The sequence below is a fragment of the Artemia franciscana genome, chromosome 18, assembly GCF_032884065.1.
Source record: "Artemia franciscana chromosome 18, ASM3288406v1, whole genome shotgun sequence".
Classification (NCBI taxonomy): Eukaryota; Metazoa; Arthropoda; class Branchiopoda; order Anostraca; family Artemiidae; genus Artemia; species Artemia franciscana.
In genome coordinates this window covers 10,514,890-10,539,991 of record NC_088880.1, presented here as the reverse complement: position 1 = coordinate 10,539,991, position 25,102 = coordinate 10,514,890, and the positions used below count along the sequence as shown (strand labels likewise).

Genomic DNA, 25,102 nt, shown 5'->3' with positions numbered 1-25,102 from the left:
AAAATTAATATTCCTCTATTGGCTGCACCACCAGAGCCATTGAAGACTTTCCTTACTGGAACTACGTCAGAATGTAAGCGTTTTTTGTCACAAATCAGAAAATACAACTCATGTTTCCAAATGAGGTCGTTTGGAGCCCAAATCGAAAATCCAGATCAATTTATGTCTACTTTCAAAGTAAAAGGGCAAATTTATCATAGAGCAGGGTCCCTTCTACCATTCTCAGGCGAGAATCACAAATTTTTACAACATCTTTTCCACGAAAATAATAATTTAGTGCGTCTGTTCAAAACAGCCATCGATTTGATGCCTACTGATACGCATAAAATTGTTATTTCCGCTGACAAAACGCCTCCTGGCCAACATGTGCGTAGATACAATGCTCCAACTATCGACGAAGTGGCAATCGTTATGGTCGGTGATCAGTTTTTACCTCGAGATATTATTCTTCATAAGCGAAACGCTCAGTTGTTAAGAATTGCTGAAACTCATCGATGCTACGATGCCCTACAATATCCTATCATTTTTTGGGATGGAGCCGACGGCTATCACTTTAATATTAAATTGATGAATCCAGCCACTAACAAAGAAATGAATAAGAAATGCAGTGCAATGCATTATTATTCCTATAGACTAATGATTCGGCAGGATGAAGAAAATTATATTTTAAAATGCCGTGAATTGTTTCACCAATTTGTCGTTGATATGTATGCTAAAATTGAATCAGAACGTTTGCTATATATCCGCCTGAATCAGACCAAGCTCCGCTCTGAACAATACATTCATTTGCGAGATGCAGTTATAAATGACGGTAATACCACAAACGTTGGAAGATTAACAATTTTACCTTCGTCATATGCTGGCAGTCCCCGTCATATGCATGAATATGCTCAAGATGCTATTGCGTATGTTCGTCTCTATGGTCGTCCAGATTTATTTATTACATTTACATGTAATCAATCTTGGGACGAGATACTGCAGCTTTTACTTCAAGGACAATCGGCGGTTCATAGGCATGACATTACGGCCCGTGTCTTCCGGCAAAAGTTGAAATCACTGATAAACTACATAGTAAAACTTGAAGTGTTTGGGTCAGTGCGATGCTGGATGTAGTCAGTGGAATGGCAAAAACGAGGTTTGCCACACGCACATATACTAATCTGGCTACATAAAAAAATTACTTCGAACGAAATTGATGATGTGATTTTCGCTGAAATACCTGATAAAAATGTCGATAAGGGGTTACTTGATATTATTGTAAAAAATATGATACATGGACCTTGCAGTGCACTGAACGAAAAATCACCATGCATGGCCAAAGGAAGGTGCACAAAGCAATATCCTCGACTTTTAGTATCCAACACAATTACTGGCAATGATGGTTACCCACAATATAGAAGAAGATCTACTGAAGATGGCGGTAAAACAGCAATAATAAAGAAGCGTAACGGTACCACCATCGAAGTAGATAACCAGTGGGTTGTTCCATATTCCCCATTATTATCAAAAGCATTTAATGCACACATAAACGTTGAATACTGTAACTCCGTAAAGGCAGTAAATACGTCAACAAAGGCAGTGACATGGCAGTTTTTGGCTTGCAGCCCGAAATCAAAGATTTCGACGAAATCGTACAATATCAGGCTGGAAGATACATAAGCAGTAATGAAGCTGTTTGGCGAATTCTTGCATTTCCGATACATGAACGTAGTCCAGCTGTTGTTCACTTAGCGGTACATTTACAGAATGGTCAACGTGTTTATTTCTCGGAAACCAACGTGCAACAAAGAGCCCTGAATCCACCGGATACAAAATTAACAGCTTTTTTTTCGCTTTGCAAAAATGATTCTTTTGCAAAAAAACTGCTGTATACTGAAGTGCCTTCGTATTACACGTGGAATACTAAAAATAAAGTATTTGAACGTCGAAAACAGGGTAAGTCAGTCGACGGCCAACCTACCATCTTCAAAGATACCACGATAGGAAGACTCTACACCGTTCACCCCAATCAACATGAATGCTTCTTTCTACGCCTGCGTTTGGTGAATGTACCCGGTCCGACATCCTTTGAGTATTTGAGAACTGTAAACGGTACTATACATGACACTTACCGTAGTGCATGCCAAGCTCTGAATTTATTGGAGAATGACCAACACTGGGATAACTGCATCAATGACGCGTGCGAAACGTCAACCCCAAGTCAAATTCGTGCATTGTTTGGCATCATTTTAACAACTTGCTCTCCATCAGCTCCTACAGAGTTATGGGAAGAATATAAGTCAAAAATGTCCGAAGATATCCTCCATCGAAAACAGTTAGAGACGTCAGATATGACTTTTGATTTAACATCAGAAATTTATAACTACACTTTAGTTATTATAGAAGATTTGTGCGTACGTATGGCAAACAAACCTCTTCAGGATTTGGGAATGCCTTCACCTAACCGTTTCGCTGCTGTTTCGACATGTGTAGAATTGGATCGTGAACAAAGTTACAGTACGAGTGATCTATTGTCGTATGTACAAAATAACATTTCCAAGTTAACGTCGGAACAAAAAGACATTTATGATACGATAATGCATTGTGTCGATAACAACGTTGGAGAAATTTTCTTTTTGGATGCGCCAGGAGGTACTGGTAAAACGTTTGTGATAAAACTGATTCTGGCATCAATTCGATCAAAAAATGATATAGCGTTGGCAATTGCGTCGTCCGGAATAGCCGCAACATTGCTGCCTGGTGGAAGAACTGCTCATTCCGCTTTCAAATTGCCTCTGAATTTGCATTCTACAGAAATTCCCACGTGCAATATTTCCAAATCATCTGGGATGGGTAAAGTATTGCAGCAATGCAAACTTATTATTTGGGATGAGTGCACAATGGCACACAAAAAATCGCTCGAGGCTCTGGATCAATGCTTGAAAGATTTGAGAGGGAAGTCGAAACCCTTTGGCAGCACATTAATATTGCTTGCGGGAGATTTCAGGCAAACATCTATCTATATATATAAAAATAAGTTGTCTGTCTGTCAGGCGACGTCATGTTTCTGTGTCGACTGACGTCATGAAGTTAGTTGTCGTCATTTTTGCTATGACGGTGACGTCATTAAAGATATTTAAGACATATATGTTCACGTAGAAATCTATTAATGTTTAAGTTTAAAATGACTGATGAACTTACAATGGCAAAAGCCGATGAAGATGCTCAAAGAGTTTATGCCAAAAAACTTGCTGCTGATAGAGAAAGTCAGAAAAGAAAGCGTGCCGAGGAATCAAAAGAACAGCAAGGAAACAGGCTTGAGGCTAAAGAACGCAAAACCGCGCAGTTAGATGAAGATCCACCTGGACAGCGAGAGTCAAAACATATCAAAACTGAAAATGATAGCGATGATGATTGGGTTTGGGATTTTGACTTGGATAAGGTCATCAATGCCTACCAGATTTTAGTTAAAAAAACAAAGGTTCGGCGATATGTATTTCATAGTGAAGCTATGAAATATAATTCTTTAGTAAATAAAGAAGAAATAGAAAACTGAAAAAAGAAAAAATGTAAAAAACTAAAAAATACTAAAAAGAAAAAACACTCAAAGAGAAATTACAGACCGGGACACAAATGACGACCGGGACAGAGGGAATATAAATAACGACCGGGACACTCAAAGAGAAATTACAGACTGGGATACCGGGACACAAATGACGACCGGGACACAGGGAATATAAATGACGACCAGGACACAGGTATTTAAGAATATCGTTCAAAGACAAATTTTTAATTGTAAGAAGACCGTTGAAAGAGAAATTTCTAATTGTAAAATGACTGAAGAACCCACAATGGCAACGGTACCACCATCGAAGTAGATAACCAGTGGGTTGTTCCATATTCCCCATTAGTGCGAAACGTCAACCCCAAGTCAAATTCGTGCATTGTTTGGCATCATTTTAACAACTTGCTCTCCATCAGCTCCTACAGAGTTATGGGAAAAATATAAGTCAAAAATGTCCGAAGATATACTCCATCGAAAACAGTTAGAGACGTCAGATATGACTTTTGATTTTACATCAGAAATTTATAACTACACTTTAGTTATTATAGAAGATTTGTGCGTACGTATGGCAAACAAACCTCTTCAGGATTTGGGAATGCCTTCACCTAACCGTATCGCTGCTGTTTCGACATGTGTAGAATTGGATCGTGAACAAAGTTACAGTACGAGTGATCTATTGTCGTATGTACAAAATAACATTTCCAAGTTAACGTCGGAACAAAAAGATATTTATGATACGATAGACTCAATTTCAGGACGTATACAACTACCTGCTGATTTCTGTAATTTAGTGACGTCTAAAAATGAATTGATTGAAAAAGTATTTCCGAATATTCTAAAAAATTATAAAAATAATAAATGGCTAAGTGAAAGAGCGATTCTCGCACCTAAAAATATAGACGTCCACGAAATCAACAATATTGTTTTGACCAAGATTCGACACCAGGCAGTCCTTTACAAGTCAGTCGACACAGTTTTGGAACCAAATGAAGCGGTTAATTATCCATCTGAATTTTTAAATTCCATAGATCTTTCAGGGTTTCCACCACACGTGCTACAACTAAAAATAGGCGTACCAATAATACCTTTAAGAAATATCAACCCACCAAAGCTTTGCAATGGCACGCGACTTGCCGTAAAAAAAAACAATGGAAAACCTAATAGAGGCCACAATCTTGACAGGGCCTTTTGAGGGTGAGGCTGTTCTTATTCCTCGCATTCCCATAATTCCAACGGATCTGCCTTTCGAATTTAAAAGATTGCAATTCCCAATTCGATTAGCATTTGCAATCACCATTAACAAAGCTCAAGGTCAATCATTAGAAAAATGTGGTATAGATCTTAATACTGATTGTTTTTCCCATGGACAATTGTACGTTGCATGTTCGAGGGTCGGTAAACCTGACAATCTATTTATATGCAGCGACAATTGGACAGCGAAGAATGTTGTATATTCGCAAGTTTTACGCAGTTAATTTGTATTGTATCTATCTATCTATCTATCTATATAAAAACGAGTTGTGTGTATGCATGTTTGTTTGTTTGTAAAAAGAGCGTTTGCATATGACGTCATTATTAGTACATACGGCTTTGTATATGCACAGACAATGGGAAAGCCAAGAATGTTGTATATTCGCAATTTTTACGTAGTTTAACTCCTGCAGACGAAATGAATGCTTGCCTGAAAAATTCTAATTTATGGGCACACGTAAAAATATTAAAATTAACTACAAATATGCGTGTCCGATTGCAAAACGATGACTCTGGTCAAACATTTTCAGATCAATTGCTGGCAATTGGAAACGGAAAGCTCCCAGTAGTGGGAAAGCCAAAAATGTTGTATATTCGCAATTTTTACGTAGTTTGAAACACATATATAAATCTATCTATATTCACAGGTGGGACACAGGGACACAACTACAATGGCGCGTAACTAATATGGCGCGCAACGACTTACGCTCGCGGGGGGGGCTTGGGGGGGCGCGAAGCGCCCCACCAACTAGGTGTTGGGGTGGCGCGAAGCGCCACCCCAATAGCTAATTACCTATAATACCTAGATCAACTCCTGCAGACGAAATGAATGCTTGCCTGAAAAATTCTAATTTATGGGCACACGTAAAAATATTAAAATTAACTACAAATATGCGTGTCCGATTGCAAAACGATGACTCTGGTCAAACATTTTCAGATCAATTGCTGGCAATTGGAAACGGAAAGCTCCCAGTTGACTCAATTTCAGGACGTATACAACTACCTGCTGATTTCTGTAATTTAGTGACGTCCAAAAATGAATTGATTGAAAAAGTATTTCCGAATATTCTAAAAAATTATAAAAATAATAAATGGCTAAGTGAAAGAGCGATTCTCGCACCCAAAAATATAGACGTCCACGAAATCAACAATATTGTTTTGACCAAGATTCGAGACCAGGCAGTCCTTTACAAGTCAGTCGACACAGTTTTGGAACCAAATGAAGCGGTTAATTATCCATCTGAATTTTTAAATTCCATAGATCTTTCAGGGTTTCCACCACACGTGCTACAACTAAAAATAGGCGTACCAATAATACTTTTAAGAAATATCAACCCACCAAAGCTTTGCAATGGCACGCGACTTGCCGTAAAAAAAACAATGGAAAACCTAATAGAGGCCACAATCTTGACAGGGCCTTTTGAGGGTGAGGCTGTTCTTATTCCTCGCATTCCCATGATTCCAACGGATCTGCCTTTTCAATTTAAAAGATTGCAATTCCCAATTCGATTAGCATTTGCAATCACCATTAACAAAGCTCAAGGTCAATCATTAGAAAAATGTTGTATAGATCTTAATACTGATTGTTTTTCCCATGGACAATTGTACGTTGCATGTTCGAGGGTCGGTAAACCTGACAATCTATTTATATGCAGCGACAATTGGACAGCGAAGAATGTTGTATATTCGCAAGTTTTACGCAGTTAATTTGTATTGTATCCATCTATCTATCTATCTATATAAAAACGAGTTGTGTGTATGCATGTCTGTTTGTTTGTAAAAAGAGCGTTTGCATATGACGTCATTATTAGTACATACGGCTTTGTATATGCACAGACAATGGGAAAGCCAAGAATGTTGTATATTCGCAATTTTTACGTAGTTTAACTCCTGCAGACGAAATGAATGCTTGCCTGAAAAATTCTAATTTATGGGCACACGTAAAAATATTAAAATTAACTACAAATATGCGTGTCCGATTGCAAAACGATGACTCTGGTCAAACATTTTCAGATCAATTGCTGGCAATTGGAAACGGAAAGCTCCCAGTAGATGGAAAGCCAAGAATATTGTATATTCGCAATTTTTACGTAGTTTGAAACACATATATAAATCTATCTATATTCACAGGTGGGACACAGGGACACAACTACAATGGCGCGTAACTAATATGGCGCGTAACGACTTACGCGCGCGGGGGGGCTTTGGGGGGGGGCGCGAAGCGCCCCTCCAACAGCTAGTATATATATATATATATATATATATATATATATATATATATATATATATATATATATATATATATATATATATATATATATCAAAATCATTATCACTAAAATTGCCCATCAATAATTGTTAACATTAGAAACTTAGACTATTCTAATTAGTGAAAACTCCGATAATAAACCTTCAATTAAATATGATTTGTTTTTTACAATAGAATTTGATAATCAAATTAAGTTGATGGCATGATAATATGTTTCTGGTTTCAGGAGCTGTCGGACCTGTCTTGATTAATTTTATTGCCCAAAAGACATTTTATTTCTAATATATTATGTTTTTGGTGGAGTTTCGTGCATGCTGTACATTGTGAAGATTTGTTTACTTTCTTCTTTCATTTAGATTGGTGACTAACGACTGTTCTATATTATTGAAGTTTGTGTTTTCTAAATTAGCAAATAATGGTGACTGACAAATAATGGTGGCAAATAACGGCTGGATTGTATTTACTCTGTCGGGATCTGTTGTCAAAATTTGTGACAAACTTTCATTTACGCCGGGTCATTTAGATTAATTTTTTTTTTATTTAGTGTACGATCTCTGTTGTTTTTTCCTTTTAGTACTATGAGTTCTTTATATTTTTCCTTAGTCATTTGTTGTAACAATTATTATCTAGCTATCAAACAGTTCGTGGTAACGAACTATAGTAAGAAGCGACCCGGCTCAATAGTAAACGAAACTCTAAAAAACGGTCTTTTTTCAGGGGTCATCGTATCGACCAAGTGGTCCTAGAATGTCGTGAGAGGGCTCATTCTAACGGAAATGAAAAGTACTAGTGCCCTTTTTAAGTGACCAAAAAAATTAGAGGGCACCTAGGCCCCCTCCCACGCTCAGTTTTTTCCCAAAGTCAACGGATCAAAATTTTGAGATGGCCATTTTGTTCCGCATAGTCAAAAACCATAATAACTATGTCTTTGGGAATGACTTACTCCCCCACAATCCCTGGAGGAGGGGCCGTAAGTTACAAACTTTGACCAGTGTTTACATACAGTAATGGTGATTGGGAAGTGTACAGACGTTTTCATGGGGATTTTCTTGGTTTGGGGGTGGGGTTCAGGGGAGGGGGCTATTTGGCAGTATCTTTTCTTGGAGGAATATGTCATGGGGGAAGAAAAATTCAATGAAAAGGGTGCAGGATTTTCTTGCATTGCTATAAAAAAAAAAAAAAATGAAAAAATAAACATGAAACCTTTTTTCAGTTGAAAATTGGGTTGTCCCCTCCGTAATCCCTCGCTCTTTACGCTAAAGTTTGACTCTTTGCCACAATTCTACTTTTTAAAACAATTAAAAGCTTTAGCTTAAAGAGTGAGGCGTTGAGGAGGGGAAAACCCATTTCACATACGGAGTAATTTCTGTTCGTTTTAAGTTCTAATGTCGCTCCCTACTTTCAGTTAAAAAAACTAGTTTTTATTATATTTAATCTATCCAAACGTCTTTTCAACCCATCGTAATCCCCTTCTAGGTTTGCAGAGTTAATTAGTTATATTACTTGTAATACTAGAATTAATGTCATAGATATTAATTTGAAAAAACGTTTTCCACAAAATAAGTTTTTTTAAGAAAAGTAAAGAACTCAATTAAACCAAAAATTAACAAAAATAGAATCAAATAATCTTCCAAGCATACAAAAATAAAAAATCAGCATAAAAAAATAACCGAAACCAAAAATGAACAGAAATTACATTAAATAACCGAGTCAAACTCAGAACGAGCTGAAATTAACATGAGTAGTGTTCAAAACCCCTGTGGTTTCTAAAATTTGTACTTTTATAATTAATTTAGATTTTAATGATTGAATATCAGCATACTTATATTAAACTGACAATACATGTTCATTTGAATTTTTTCAGTTGAGTGCAAATTTTATTCTAGCTTTTAGAAAGCACAGGGGTTTTGAGTAGCCCCAATAGTTTAAACCTAATACCCACAGTTGTTCTAGGTATATTGTTGAGATGTCTTATTGACAAGCAGCATGCAAACAGTGAGTTTTGATTTAGTTTTAAAGCAACATTTAGTTTTTAAGTATAATGGATAAATTACATAATTTGGGAGGGCTGACCCACCCAATAACCCTAGAGATAAAGTTACTAGACCGTTAATCTATGCTGAAAAAAATGGCTATCTTAAAATTTTGATTGGAAATGTCTGGAAAATTATGATCAAAAGAAGAGGGCTGATTGACCTCCTATCACTTTTGACTCTTAAGAGGACACTAGAACTTTTAATTTTCAATCAAATTATCTCCTTTAAAATATCAATGATGTTACTAGCTATGATAGAGCATCGCTGTCTATGTCCTTATATGCCCTATATTGCTTGTATGCCCTTTTAATACCGGCATGCATATAATTTTGTCGTTTAATCGACCCCCCCCCCCTAAACGCTCCATACAAGTTTCAACTTAATACCATTAGGGTCGTTAATTACACTAACCGTAAAAGCAGCATGAAATGTATACACACTGTGTCTTCTGGCCAGTTCAAAATCCACAACCTATGGTTGTTCATACTGGTATGAAGGTGAGATTTTCAGAGAATATTTTTGTTGTACGGATGGCAACCTGCCCTGCGTATGCAGGTTGTCAAAAGGGCATCCCAGCAAAATCTTAGGAACATTAAATTCTTTTAGTGTATAAGCTCTGTTTGCTTTTTACTTTGAGTATTACGAGTTCCGTCTATATTTCTTTAATCGATTGTTGTCGTAATTATTTTTTAGCTATCTATCTAATCATGTTTTCAACCTATCGTAATCTCCTAGGTCTGTAGAATTAAATAGGAATATTAGTTGTTACACTAAAATTAATTTCATCTTTTCTTAAATATTATATTTACATGCCTGTTTTTTGTTCCTCCAAAACATATTACAGCTAAAATGTGAAATATTGATAATTTACTTACCATTTGTTCCTTTATTTACCTTTGTTCACGAACTGGAATTTATGGAGAAATTATAAGATCTCTGTAATAGCATATAACGCAAAGCTAAACTGACAGTAATAGTAAACCTATCTCAGATTTAAACTGAAATCCAACCTGAAATATTATTACATCTAACCCTTTCAAGAGGAAAATTAGCTTGCTTTGATTGAATGTAACCAAAAGTTTTTTTCTAATTCCTAAAAAAATTCTAGAAAACTCCTTATGTTTCTATAAAAACTAAAAAGAATTGTTGAAAAGTAACAGCGCTTTTCGCCTTTTTTTGTAAAAAACAGAATATCCATTTAAAAAAAAAACTATCAAAATGGCAGATGCTTTTAAGTCTATTTTATGCTGAATGTTGATAGTTTGATGGTGTGTGATCAACCGATCATTAAAATCGATTGACTTTCGAGCTAATTGCTTCCCTTTTCCAAAAATCAGGCAAATTTTCTCCTCTTCGTAGCTTTTGATGGACTATATTAAGATTAAGGAATATTATACATTGAGAACTATTATAAAAAGCCTAATGTTTTTGTGTAAATATTGTTATCAAAATGCCTTTTTCAGAGTTTCTGAAACATTAGGGCCGAGTCGCTCCTCGTTAAACAGCTCTTTCCACACACTGTTTGACTAATGTTTACATTTTTTTTTTACTTTTAAAAACACTTCATTGTGGGTTATTGTCGGTTGAACTGCTTTATTTAGTAATTAAGTAAAAGCAATAAGTCATTAACTAGAAAGCTATTGCACTGAGGTGCTCCTTATTTATAGTTTGTTTCAATTTATTTAGTAATTAAAAAAAGACAGTGAGTCATCAAGTAAAATTATTGATTAGTTCATAAGAGTGTCTACTAAAGGAAGTCATGTGTTATTCTTCTTTTTATGGCACTTGATATTTGCTAAGTGACATATAGCGATCTCAATTTCTTTCGGTCTGTCGGTTTGTCTGTTCCGGTTTTGTATTTAGGGCACGAGCTTTTATGTTAAATCCTGACTGGATTCGGTAAAATTTTGGGGGGGGGGGAGAGTTGTAGGGGAAACTGGAAATCTTAGAAAGCGCTTAGAGTGGAGAAATCGTAATGAAACTTGGTGGGAAGAAGCTCTTGGCTCTTGGCTCTTCCGACCTCGTCACAAGTGCCATAATAGCTCTTGGCTCTTGTTTTTTGGAGTTTACTATATCATCATTGTTATATAGAAGTGTATAATAGTATTTATTTTCGTTGTTTTTTTGTTTTTGTTTTTTTCACGAAAAGCATAAGTGTATTTTTAATGCATTCAAATGGTGAATGTAATACTGTACCAGAAATAAATCAAAAATAATTTTACAAATTAGTTCAATTGAAGGATACATTTGACTTATTAAGTCAAATGAGTCAATTTCTTGGCATATAATTTTTTAAATAAATCAATCACAAAATTGCATAATGATAAGCCATTGTAAGTTGTGAGATCAGTCTAAAAGAGTGTATTAAAGAATTTTTAGCGATAGCCCGTGTTTTAACTGTAGTTAGAATATGACTTCAGATAAAAAGTCCTAACAATACCCTGGAATACATCCAATTTTTCAGGAGAACAATTTTTACAGGAGAACTTTGACAACTCAGGTTTTGGTTGTTTGTTTTCTTTAAGTAGTTTGTCATTACTGGATGCTCCAAGTTAAAATCATAATATTTTTTTCCTGCATCTCAAATGAAGTTTGGGATATTTCGTTAATAACTATAAATGTGTTCAGCTATATTTTGTAGTTTTTTTCATTTTTGTTTTTTTATGAGAGAAAAAACTCAGAGCTCAGTTTTACATATCCTTGTGGAGGATTGAAAACTGAGGAAAACATGATTGAAGTTAAATCTTCACAAAGAGAAATGTCGAAGAAATTTTATGTTAACCATGTCCTGCTCATTTTGCTGCATGTTGAAAGCTTACATTAGGTCAAATGTGTGATCAATATTTGATAAAACGTGACAGAATAGAAAGAAAGAAAGAAATAAATAAAAAGTCTATTTGAGCCCTACGGCCATACACAACATGATTTAATAATACAACACTGCACAGAACACACAATCAATATAAAACAATACTTATTTTCATTCACTCGGGCTCGACTGAGCCTCTCCCGCCTTTTCCACATATCGTGCCATTTTGCATATAGTTCCAGGCTTCGAAGAGCTCAGGATATCAGAAAGTAGCGCCAACCGATGGTCCTCCCAAATTTCATCTCTAAGACTTTCAAGGTCCTGGCACTCCATGAGGAAATGGGCTAAATTATTATCTTCATTTCCGCAATACCCACACTTACCATTTGTACCCTTATTTTTTTTAATTTCTGTTTTCTATGTACTGGAAGGCAATTTCCCCTCAACTGGATCCATGATTTTAAATTTTGATGTCCCTTATAGAGGTTAAATTTCTGCTTTTAGTGATTTTAATATTTTTTGAAAGTGCTACAAAACTTTACAGTCCGACCTGTATTTTTATTAACGATTTTTTACGTATATGTAAGTTACTTCTAAAACTAGTGTTTTATTTGCAGGACACGAAAGATCTCATTCTGGAGAAAAGCCGTTTAAGTGTGTAACATGCGAGAAACGTTTCGCCCAGTCTTCTGCTTTAAAAAGTAAGTTGTCTAATGATATTTTGTTCATTACCTGGAATTTTCAACTGAATCTCTGTGTAAATAATGGGCAACTTGCATAATTACAGTTAAACTCCCTGGGAGATGTTGGGCGTTTGCTTTGTCCCCTGATGCATAGCTATCTGGCGTTTTAAACTGTTTGGAACAAAAACGCTCTCTAAAAATTTTGATTGGATTTTGTATGGGTGGGGGGGGGGGGTAGCCGAAAATTGGGCTTGACAGAGAGACTACTGCTCCTCAATATCTTTTTACTCTGGTAAGAGCAAACAGAACTTTAAATTTGCAATCAAACGAACCCTTTTAAAAATTCATGACGAAGCCTTTCATACGAAGTGGTCTGGTAAAAAAAAAAATATAATCTTTACTGGGGCAGCTCTGTCGTATTCTTCTGCATACTGTAAGCTTGTTTTCTTTTCTTTCTTTTTTTTACAAGCATTAATCGGACACGTCATGACTTTAACTAGACCTCCGTTGCCTGTGCAACGGGAAGTGTTGCAGCAACTGTGCCCTGTTCCTTAGGGCACAGTTGCGGAGCAACACGTGCAACTGTGCCCTACGGGACACAGTTGCTATTTCCGGGAAATCTGAAAGAGATACGGAAATAACGTCTTATAGTTTTCTGCTTAACTTTTGATGGTCTAAACTAGGAAAATATAAAACAAACCAAATTCACCAAAAAATTTAAATTGCCCCGAGGGCATGACAAAACTTCCAAATAGAAATATAAACTTTAAGAAATCAAAAATTAATTATGATTTTAAGGAGTGAATATCAGCATACGTTTATTAAACTGACAATGCACGTTCATTTGATTTTTTTTTTTCAGTTGAGTGCAAATTTTATTCAGGCTTTTAGAAAGCATAGGGGTTTTGAGTAGCCCCGGTAGTTTGAGCTTAATGCACTCAGTCGTTCTTGGTATATTGCTGAGATGTCTTATTGGCAACCAGAATGCAAACAGCGCTTTTTGATTTAATTTTAAAGCATTATTTAGTTTATAAATATAATGAATACATTACATAATTGTGGACGGCTGACCCACCCAAAAACCCTAGAGATCAAGTTACTAGACCGTTCAGCTATGCTGAACAAAAGGGCTGTCTTACAATTTTGATTGAAAATTTCCGGAAAATTTTGAGTAAAAGAGGAGGATTGATTCCCCTCCAATCACTTTTGACTCTTAAGCGGACACTAGAACTTTTAATTTTCAATCAAATTAGCTCCTTTAAAATATCAATGATATTGCTAGTTATGATAGAGCATCGCTGCCTATGTCCTTAAATGGCCTATATTGCTTGTATGCTTTTTTAATTCCTGCATGCTTATAATTTTTCGTTTAATTGAAACTCCACCTAAAAGTTTGAACTTAATACCATTTGGGTCGTTAGGTACAGTAACAGTCATAGCACCATTAGATGTATACACACAGTGTCTTCTGGCTAGTTCAAAATCTGCAACCTATGAAGGTATGAAGGTGAAATTTTTAGAGAATATTTTTGTTGTACGGATTGCAACCTGCCCTCCGTATGCAGGTTGTCAAAAGGGCATATCAGCAAAATCTTAGGAACATTAAATTCTTTTAGTGTATACTTTCTGTTGTTGCTTTTTACTTTGAGTATTATGAGTTCCGTCTATATTTCTTTAGTCGATTGTTATGGTAATTTTGTTTAGCTATCTATCTAAGCATCTTTTCAACCTGTCGTGATCCCCTTTTAGGTGTGCAGAATTAAATAGGAATATTAGTTGCTACACTGAAATTAATTTTATCTTTTCTTAAATATTATATTTACATGCCTGTTTTTTATTCCTCCAAAAAATATTGCATCTAAAATATAAAATATTGGTCGGTATTAAACTTTCCGGTAATGAAGAATTAAACACTAAAACGCTTTGTTCACGAAATGAAATTTATGAACAAATTATAAGATCTCTGCAATAGCATGTAATGCAAAGCTAAACTGATAATAATAGTAGTCCTAATTCAGATTTAAACTGAGTTCCAACCTGTGACATAATTACATTTGACCTTTTCAAGAGGGAAATTATTTTTACTTTCGTTGCATGTAACCAATTTTTTTTTCTTCTAATTCCTGAAAATTTTCTACAAAACTCTAACAAGATGAGTCTGACAAGCCTGACAAATGAAAAAACACTTTTATCTAAAATGCTATTAGTTACACACCCTGTAATTTGAATCTTATAGAAAACTCCACAAAACTGGAAGAATTGTTGAAGCGTAACAACACTTGACGTTTTTTTTTTTTTTTTTTTTTTTTTTTTTTGCATGTAACCAAAAAAAAATTTCTTCTAAATCCTGAATTTTTTTTTTTACAACACTGACAAAACGAATCTGACAAATGAAAACTCATTTTTATCTTATACACCTTGTAACTTATAGAAGATTTTGTAAATTTGAATCTTAGAGAAAATTACACAAAAATACAACAATTGTTGAAAAGAAAAGTAACAACGCTTGATGACTGTTACTTTTTTTCTTTTTTTTTGTAAGAAACAAAACCCATTTTTAAAAGTGATCAAAATGACAAATGCTTTGAAGTATATGTTACGCTGAATCTTGATAGTTCATGGTTTGTGATCGAGGGAAGATTAAGATCGGTTGACTTTTATGGGTATTTCCCCCTTGTCCAAAAACTAGACAAATTTTCTCAAGCCTCTAGTTTTTGGTGGACAATATTAAAATTAAGGAATGTTATATATTTAGAACTATTATAAAAAGTCAAATCTGTTTGTGTATATATTGTTATCAAAATGCCTTTTTTAGAATTTCTGTTACTATTGGGCTGAGTTGCTTCTTATTACACAGCCCTTTCAACAGACTGTTTCACTAATGTATACATTTTTTGCTTTTAAAATTACTTCATTAAGGGTTATTGTGCATATAACTGCTTCATTTAGTTAATAAGTTAATCAAGTAATAAAGCTATTGAACTGAGACGCTCCTTATTTGCACTTTATTTCAATGGGCTATTTGGCTACTGTAGATATTTCTGTTTTTACTTTAAAAACACTGCATTAAATGTTGTGGTGGATTTAACAGCTTAATTTAGTAATTAAGCAAAGACAGTGAATCATCAAATAAAATTATTGAATCGTTCATATATAGATAGATAGATAGATAGATAGATAGGTGTATTTCAAAAACCCGTGGGCCATATACACACAAAAATATAAATAAATAACAAACAAGCAAGGAAATTAACAACAGTACGAACACGCACAAAAAAACAGAATTCAACGCAAAAAGTACCTAATCTAACTACAAAAGAAATTAATCATATAAAACTTTTTCTTCTTATTAAAGATTTCTCTATATATTCTCCCACTCGAAATATTGTGGTTGGATTACTATTTTGTAGAATACCCGGAAGCATCAAATTAATCCCATGCAAATAAATTTCCCGTAAATCCAAGAGCACCGGGCATTTCCGGAGAAAATGATCCAAGTCTTCATCATCATCTTTACAAAGGGGACAAACATACCGCCTATCAGGACCAACTATCATTTTATTTTTGTCGAACGGTTTTTGCCTGTTCTGGATTGGAAGAATCCAACGACGTAGAATCATAGCCGGTAAATTAAATTTAAAATAAACTTCCTCCCCAAAACTAGCTTTTGCCTGATTATAATGTTGTAGGGTTGTAGAATCAAAAACCAGCCCTTGCCAATGCTGAATTTCCTGACTCTCTAATATAAATCGTACCTGGCTTTCTAAATTTGTTGGTATATCACGAGAGCAAAGACCATTATTCCAGAAATAAGGCATTCCTACTTTTTCTAGTAATGATTTAATTTGGGATGGCCACGAGGTTTTTAAACCACATTTCAACATCTCTTCATATGCCATTCTTACTAGTCTATCTTCATTACTCTTAGTTAACTTCAACCAGAATCTAAGCATTAAAATATACCTACGTAGCTTTAAAGAAAACAGGCCCATATCACCTTTCAGAATCTGTGAATGAGTTGTCTGATGTAGACCAAGCACTCTTTTATAATACTGGAGCTGAAGGGACTCCAGTTGCTGTACCGTTTCTCCACTCCATATCTCTGCTCCATATTCTATCACGGGTAAAATTTTTGTGTTAAATATTCTTTTATGCATTTTTAGGTTTTTGATCCCCATTATCGTCGGGTTTCTAAATATAGCTGACATGGCCACCCTACCTCTCTTAATTATTTTATCAACATGACTCCTTAGGCTTCCATTTTCCGATAAGATAGAGCCTAAATATTTTATTCTTTTACTTATAAATAGTTCCTTATTATTAAATTTAAATGTATATTTTTCATCGTCCCCAACCTTCCTTTTTTTTAAAATAACAACTTCGCTCTTTTCAGTATTCAGCCTTCAATCGTTCATAAGAGTGTCTAACTCTTAAGAAAACACATAAGTGTTTTTCTTCTTTATTTTTAGAGTTGGCTATATCATCATTTTTACATAGAAGTGTATTATAATCTTATTGTCCTTGTATTTCATGAAAAGCACAAGTGTATTTTTAATGCACTCAAATGGTGAATGTAATACTATACCATCGAAAATAATGTTAAAAATTAGATTAATTGAAGGGTACACTTATTAAGTCAAACAAGTCAATTTCTTGGCATAAATTTTTTTTAAATCAATCAAACACAAAATTGCATAATGATTTGACATTGTAAGTTTTGATATCAGTCTTAAAGAATGTATTAAAGAGTTTTAAGCAATAGCCCGTGTTTTAACTGTGGTTGTAATATGACTTCAGGTAAAAATTCTTATGTAGTAGTAGTAGAGCAATTTTATTGAAAATAATCATTTTTATGCAATAGCACAACCAAAGCGGAGCTTGCAAGGATGTGCTAAAATAAAAAAATAAAAGAGTGTTGAGCATGAGACCAATTACCGAAACCAACACGAAAAATAATTAACGAAACACTACATTAGAAAACCCAAAACAAAACATGCAAAATACAGAAAAATAATCCACTGAAAAGATAGCTAATCTGTTTCGAAAGCATACCTACCGAGCAACTCCACACGTAAATAAGATTTAAATCGGTGGAAATTACCATTATCCTTAATACCTAGTTTGTTCCAAAGCTTGGAAGCTCTATAAACAAGAGAAAAAGAAGACCTACTAGAAGCAAGTCGAGGAACCTCAATATTTCCTCGCATCTGAGTATTGTGCTTGTGAACATATGACCTCTCAAAAAATATACCTGCAAAACAAGCTGGAAGGCACTCGTTATAATACTTATATGTAAAAATCAAAGTATAAAAATCGCGCAATCCGGCTGCAGGCATTATATTTATCAAACAGTTCGTGGTAACGAACTGTAGTAAGGAGCGACCCGGCTCAATAGTAACCGAAACTCTAAAAAATGGAATTTTGATACCAATAGTTACATCAAAGAATTGCATTTTAATGCTGATTTTAAATATATAAGTTTCATCAAGATTAGTTTTACCCATCAAAAGTTACGAGCCTGAGAAAATTTGCCTCATTTTCGAAAATAGGGGGAAACATCCCCTAAAGGTCATACAATCTTAACGAAAATCACACCATCAGATTCAGCGTATCAGAGAACCACATTGTAGAAGTTTCAAGCTCTTATCTACAAAAATGTGGAATTTTGTATTTTTTGCCAGAAGACAAAATCACGGATGCGTGTTTATTTGTTTTTCTGTTTTTTTTGTTTTTTTTTCATGGGTGATCGTATCGACTCAATGGTCCTAGAATGTCGCGAGACGGCTCATTTTAACGGAAATTAAAAGTTCTAGTGTTCTTTTTAAATGACCAGAAAAATTGGAGGGCCCCTAGGCCCCCTCGCACGCTCATTTTTCCCCAAAGTCACCAGATCAAAATTCTGAGATAGCCATTTTGTTCACCATAGTCGAAAACCTAATAACTATGTCTTTGGGTACGACTTACTCCCCCGCAATCCCCGTGGGAGGGGCTGCAAGTAACAAACTTTGACCTGTGCTTACATATAGTAATGGTTCCTGGGAAGTGTACAGACGTTTTCAGGGGGATGTTTGGGGTTTAGGGGAGAGAGTTGGGGGGGGGGTTATGTGGTAAGATATTTCCACGGAGGAACTTCTCATGGGGGAACAGAATTTCAATGATGGAGGCGCAGGATTTTATAGCATTATTTGAAAAAACACTGAAAAAATAAATGTGAAAAGTTTTTTCTACTGAAAGTAAGGAGCAGCATCAAAACTTGAAACGAACAGAAATTATTAGGCATATGAGCGGTTTACCTCCTCGTAATACTTCATTCTTTACGCTAAAGTATTTTTAGTAATTTCAACTATTTATTCTACGGCCTTTGTAATTCAGAGGTCATTCTTAAGGAATTGGGACAAAATTTAAGCTTAAATGTAAAGAGCGAGGTATCGACGAGGGGTGAACCCCCTCATATACCCAAGAAAAACATACGAATATACCAGTTTGTTACGTAAGTTAATCCGTAAGTTATGTATATTTTTTACTTATGAAAACGTTCGTAAAAATTTAAAAGTTCTAGTTGCCTTTTTAAGTAATCGAAAAATTGGAGGGCAACTAGGCCTCCTCCCTCTCTCCTTTTTTCTCAAAATCTTCCGATAAAAACTATGAGAAAGCCATTTAGCCAAAAAAAATTAATATGCAAATTTCGTTTTAATGTCTAACTATGTCCTATGACTAGGTTCTATGTCTTTTGCCAGAAGGCAGATCACGGGTGCGTGTTTATTTGTTTGTTTGTTTGTTTGTTTTTTCCCCAGGGGTGATCGTATCGACCCAGTGGTCCTAGAATCTCGCGAGAGGGCTCATTCTAACGGAAATAAAAAATTCTAGTGCCCTTTTTAAGTTACCAAAAAAATTGGAGGGCACCTAGGCCCCCTCCCACGCTGATTATTTTCCCAAAGTCACCGGATCAGAATTCTGAAATAGACGCGTTTATTCAGCGTAGTCAAAAAACTTGTAACTATGTCTTCGGGGACGACTTACTCCTCCACAGTCCCCGTGGGAGGGGCTACAAGTTACAAACTTTGACCAGTGCTTACATATAGTAATGGTTATTTGGAAGTGTACAGACGTTTTCAGGGGGGTTTTTAGGTTGGGGGGTGTTGAGAAGAGGGGGATATGTTTGGGGAACTTTTCTTGGAGTAATTTGTCATGAGGGAAGAAAATTTTCATAAAGAGAGCGTAGGATTTTCTAGTATTATTAAAAAAAAAAAAAAACAATGAAAAAATAAATATGAAAAAAAATTTTCAACTGAAAGTAAGGAGAAGCATTAAAACTTAAAACGAACAGAAATTATTACGCATATGATGGGCTCACCATCTCCTAATACCTCGCTCTTTACGCTAAACCATTTTTAGTAATTTCAACTATTTATTCTGCGGCTTTTCTGATTCAGAGGTCATTCTTAAGAAATAGGGACAAAATTTAAGCCTAAATGTAAAGAGCGAGGTACTGACGAGGGGGCGAACCCCCTCATATACGTAATAAAAACATGAGAATACAGAAGTTCGTTACGTAATCTAATTTGTAACTTACGTATATCTTTTACTAATAAAAACATTCGTAAAAAATTTAGTTCTAGTTGCCTTTTTAAGTAACCAAAAAAAACAGAGGGCAACTAAGCCTCCTCCTCCGCTCCTTTTTTCTCAAAATTATTAGATAAAAACTATGAGAAAGCCATTTAGCCAAAAAAAAAAAAAATGCAAATTTTGCTTAAATTATTCATCTGCGGAGAGCCAAAATCAAAATTTGCATTGATTCAAAAACGTTCAGAAATTAAATTAAAAAAAACAAGTTTTTTAACGGAAAGTAAGGAGCGACGCTAAAACTTAAAACGAACATAAATTACTTCGTATATGAAAGGGGCTGCCTCCTCATCAGCGCCCCACTCTTTACGCTAAAGTTTTTTGCTGTTTTAAAAAATAGAATAAAGAGAAAAAGTCGAACTTTAGCGTAAAGATCGGGGCGTTGATGAGGAAACAGCCCCTTTCATATACGAAGTAATTTCTGTTTGTTTTCAGTTTTAATGTCGTTCCTTACTTTCTGTTAAATTTTTTTTTTTTATTTAATTTCACTATAGAACGACCTCATGGACTCCCGGTTCCCTGTACCACAAACAACTCAAATAGTGTTATTCTGGATTACAAGGATTGGACGAAGTAACAAGGGGAAAGTGCCAAGCCATATCGATGAACAATACAAAATATGAGGGTGAATAAGGGGAAAATATAACCACCGTAAAATATTTGGGGGGGGGGGGTTGTGCATTTAATTTGCGCATCATACCTAGGTTGCGCGACAGTATTTTAAAAATCGACTTTACATGGTCCTTAAATGATAGGGTTTCATCAAAATTAATTCCGAGGTACTTGTTGAACCGTGTACGTTTGACAACTTCCCTCTCTGATATCAATTCAGTGATCCAATGATAAAAATCTGGAGATCGAGAAAAAAATAACAAAATTTGACTTACCTATATGCAGGTCAAGTTAACTGATTTTTAGCCATGTGCATTGCTGCATTTAATGCTGACATAAGCAGTTATTCTGTACGGGCAACACACATCAGCGTTGTGTCATCCGCAAATAAGGGTGCAGTGACCTGTGTTTTACTCGGACCATTATCAACAAAATCTGTAAATCTGGGTAGGTCATTAACAAAAATAGGCAGATCATTAATAAAAATAAAAATAGAGTAGGACCCAATGCGGAACCTTGGGGAACCCCACAATTAACACAATTTTTACTAGACGAGATTTCCTCTTAATGAAAATACTGCTGGTTATTCTGAAAATAATTACGAAGCAAACTTAACGGTGCATCCCTTAGTCTGTAAAATTCACATTTTCTTAATAGTAATTATTTTGTTAATAATATATGATGGTCTACAGAAATGAAGGGTACACTTATTAAGTCAAACAAGTCATTTCTTGGCATAAATTTTTTTAAATCAATCAAACAAAATATTGTATAATGATTAGCCATTGTAAGTTTTGAGATTAGTCTAAAAGAGTGTATTCAAGAATTTTAAGCGATAGCCCGTGTTTTAACTGTAGTTGTAATATGACTTCAGATAAAAATATGAGATATAATTTTATGAGAGAAGAAAACTCAGAGCTCAGTTTTACATATCATTCTGGAGGATTGAAAACTGAGGAAAACATGATTGAAGTTAAATCTTCCCAAAGAGAAATGTCGAAGAAATTAAATCTCCACCAAGTCCTGCTCATTTTGCTACATATTCAAACCTTACATTTGGTCAAAATGTGTGATCAGTATTTGATAAAACGTAAGAGAATGTCCAGCTAAATAATGTGTATTTTGACAATTTAAATTTAATGTCCCTTGTAGAGGTTAAATTTCTGCTTTTAGTGATTTTAATATATTTTTTTTAAAGCGCTACAAAACTTTGCAGTCGGACCTCTAGTTTTTTTTTATATGTACGGTACTTCTAAAACTAGCGTTTTATTTACAAACACGAAAGAACTGATTCTGGAGAAAAGCCGTTTATGTGTTCAACATTCAAGAAACGTTTTTCCCTGCTTGGTAATTTGAATAGTGAGTGGCTAATGATATTTTGTTCACATGTATGATTTTTTTTTGTTATTTTGTTTTGCCGGCTTGTCATTACCTTGAAATTTCAACTTCTATACCTAGCAGCTAGAATTTTAAATTTGCAATCACAGAAGCCCAGCCAAGAAAAGCTTATTGTGATAATTTGAATTTCATATCCCTTAGAGGTTGCATTTCTGCTTTTAGTGATTCTGATATTTTTTGAAAATACTGCAAAACTTTACAGTAAGATCTCTGGGTTAATCAACCTAGATATATGTAGAGTACTTCTAAAACTAGCGTTTTATTTACAGGACACGAAAGAATTCATTCTGGAGAAAAGCTGTTTAAGTGTCCTACATGCGAGAAACGTTTTTCCGACATTAGAAATTTAAATGGTGAGTGGCTTATTATATTTTTATTCACTTGTTTTTTAATTTAACCGGCTTGTCATTACCTTGAAATTTCAACTTTAATACCTAGCAGCTAGAATTTTAAATTTTCAATCAAATGAGTCCAGCCAAAATAAAAGCTTCTTGTGACAATTTTAATTTGATTTCCCTTAGAGGTTGTATTTTGGCTTTTAGCTATTCTGATATTTTTTGAAAATGCTGCAAAACTGTACAGTAAGATCTCTAGGTTTATCAACCTTTTTTTTTTCGCATATAAAGGGTAATTCTTAAACTAGTGTTTTATTTACTGATCATTTAAGATTGTATCGCGGGGAAAATTTCAAGTGTGCTTCTTTCAAGAAACGTTTTACCCAGCTTAGTTATTTGAACTGTGAGTGGCCAGTGATGCTTTTGTTTACTTGTATGATTTTTTTTTTTTTTTTTATTGGCTTGTCATTACCTTAAAATTTCAACTTTGTTACCTACCAGCTAGAATTTTAAATTTGCAATCAAATGAGCCCATTCAAATTTTCCAAATCCAAACTTTCGAAATCCACCAATGGTATGGAGGTCGTTTTTTACAGTTGCCCACCAATTTTTCAAATGACTGCCACGACGTCTGTGCCAATCGGGCAAAAGAGCAGCTACAAGCACTTGCTAGTTGATATTTGATGAGTTCATTGCGTCTTTGCTGGACAGGGTACAGCCAACGCAGTCTTCTCTGTTTGACGATCTTGGCTTTGTGCTTAATGTTACTGCAGCGGTGACGCACATCAGCATTTGAAGTTCTTTTGGAGCATAGAATCCTCAATGCTCTTTGTAAACAGCGGCGGTCAAAGACTTATAACTTATAGATGAAGCGCCTTCAGTGGCCAAGTCTCAACTGCATTAAGGCCAACAGGTGAGAGATACATTAAGCTTGAACAACAGCTACTTTATTGACAGAAATTTTGTCTTCACGCGGATTTCCCATCTGTTCCACAAATGATAACGGAGTTGAGAGAAGTTGGCTTGGGCTTTGTTGATTCTGTTCTATAGGTCAAGGTCACAGCCTCCAAGAGAGTCTATTAGCAAGTCAAGATAAGTGAAGGTATTGAATTTTTCCAATATATGTCATCAAAGAATAAGCTGAAAATCTGAGCGTATGTATAGATCCATGACTTTAACTTTGATTGTGTTGATCTTCATACCCAGTAGCTGAGAGAATTAGCTACCCAGTAGCTATTTCATTTAACATTGCTTGGACAGTTGTTGGATCACCAACAAGAGCACCGATGTCATCTGCGTAATCCAGGTCAGAAATGTTAACACCCAGTCCCATAATGACGCCATTAAAACTCGAGAGTGCTCTTTCTTGAACCCAATCTACTCAATAGCTATTCAAATTACGGATAATATTGCACTCTTGTTATACACCCTTTTCCACATTAAATGGCTTAGTTTGTTCACCCAACATGCTTGAAGTTGATTTGCAATGCTCATAGTAGGTCTTCATCAGCTCTGAATTCAATCGGCATACCATCCTCTGCAGCATGATTCTCCAATGGTTTTCACGGGTTAGAGAGTTGAAAGTAGTTTCGAAATCCAAAAACTAGGGTTAACTATAGGGATGCTCTAGCGTTCGCATTTTTGTTGAAGAAGATGAAGAGTGAAGATCTGGTTAGTGCATCCTCTCCATCAGTAAAATCCGCACTGATTTTCACGTTTTTGCTCATCCCTTGTTCCCTTGAACTTTTTAAGCAAAATTGTCGCAAATATTTTGGTGGCTATATCCGTGAGAAATATCCCTCGATAGTTACGGCCGTCACAATTTTACCTCTTTCTAAATTCTGGTATTATTACTGACACCCTCCAATCAGACGGGAAGATCTTCTTCTCCTATATCAGACTGAAGAGGGATTCTTGTTGCTCCGCTACAACATTTGGTGAGGCCTTTTAGACCAGAGGACACCATCTTCACCAGGTGACTGCCATGTCACCTGGCGTCATGTCGGTGCCATGTCGCTTTTACGGGGTGTTTTTTTTCAATTGTTGGTGGCAGCATCATCATCGTATCTTTCCCATTTATGTTTGGATTAATCAGGCTTTTAAAGTGATTCTTCCATTGAACAAGTTCACCTTGTGCCTCAGGAATCGTATTACCTTAAATTCTTTTAAAGGACCAGTGACAGGTGCCTTTTTTTTCGTTTTTCTTTGAGAGTTCTATAAAACCCTCTTTTGTCATTATTGTTGGCTTCGTTTCTATATGTATAGCAACTTCATCCCAAGATTGTTAGTGGCCGTAGCAGGCACAATATCTCTGGGAGTATTCATTTTTTAATTGATTCTTCGTTGGAATTTTCATGACCAAGGGTTCCCTAGAGCCTTTGCACCCCGACAGGGTCGAGGAAGCCGCCTGCAGAGTCCGTTGTCCATAAAACCGGACTCTGCGTCCTGTCACAGATGTCCTATAGAGGTTCCTCCAACGATGGTGTTTCTAAGGTTTTTAACTCACGGGACGTGTCAACACGCCGGCGGGCCCTGCTGAGTG

The 25,102-nt window shown here is 35.4% G+C and overlaps 1 protein-coding gene across 6 annotated transcripts in view; it reads left to right on the top strand.

The window, feature by feature from the left end:
- The window catches only part of LOC136038592 (histone-lysine N-methyltransferase PRDM9-like), a 206,651-nt gene that overhangs the window by 135,466 nt on the left and 46,083 nt on the right, over nt 1-25,102 (top strand). For 4 of the 6 annotated variants that reach the window (XM_065721792.1, XM_065721793.1, XM_065721795.1 and 1 more), the window contains 2 exons: nt 12,527-12,610; nt 22,495-22,578. The exons of 1 other annotated variant lie outside the window; for it this stretch is intronic. In XM_065721792.1, the coding sequence (XP_065577864.1) occupies nt 12,527-12,610; nt 22,495-22,578 (168 nt within the window). The remainder of the gene's footprint in view (nt 1-12,526; nt 12,611-22,494; nt 22,579-25,102) is intronic. One more of the 6 variants, XM_065721794.1, reaches the window with a different exon arrangement.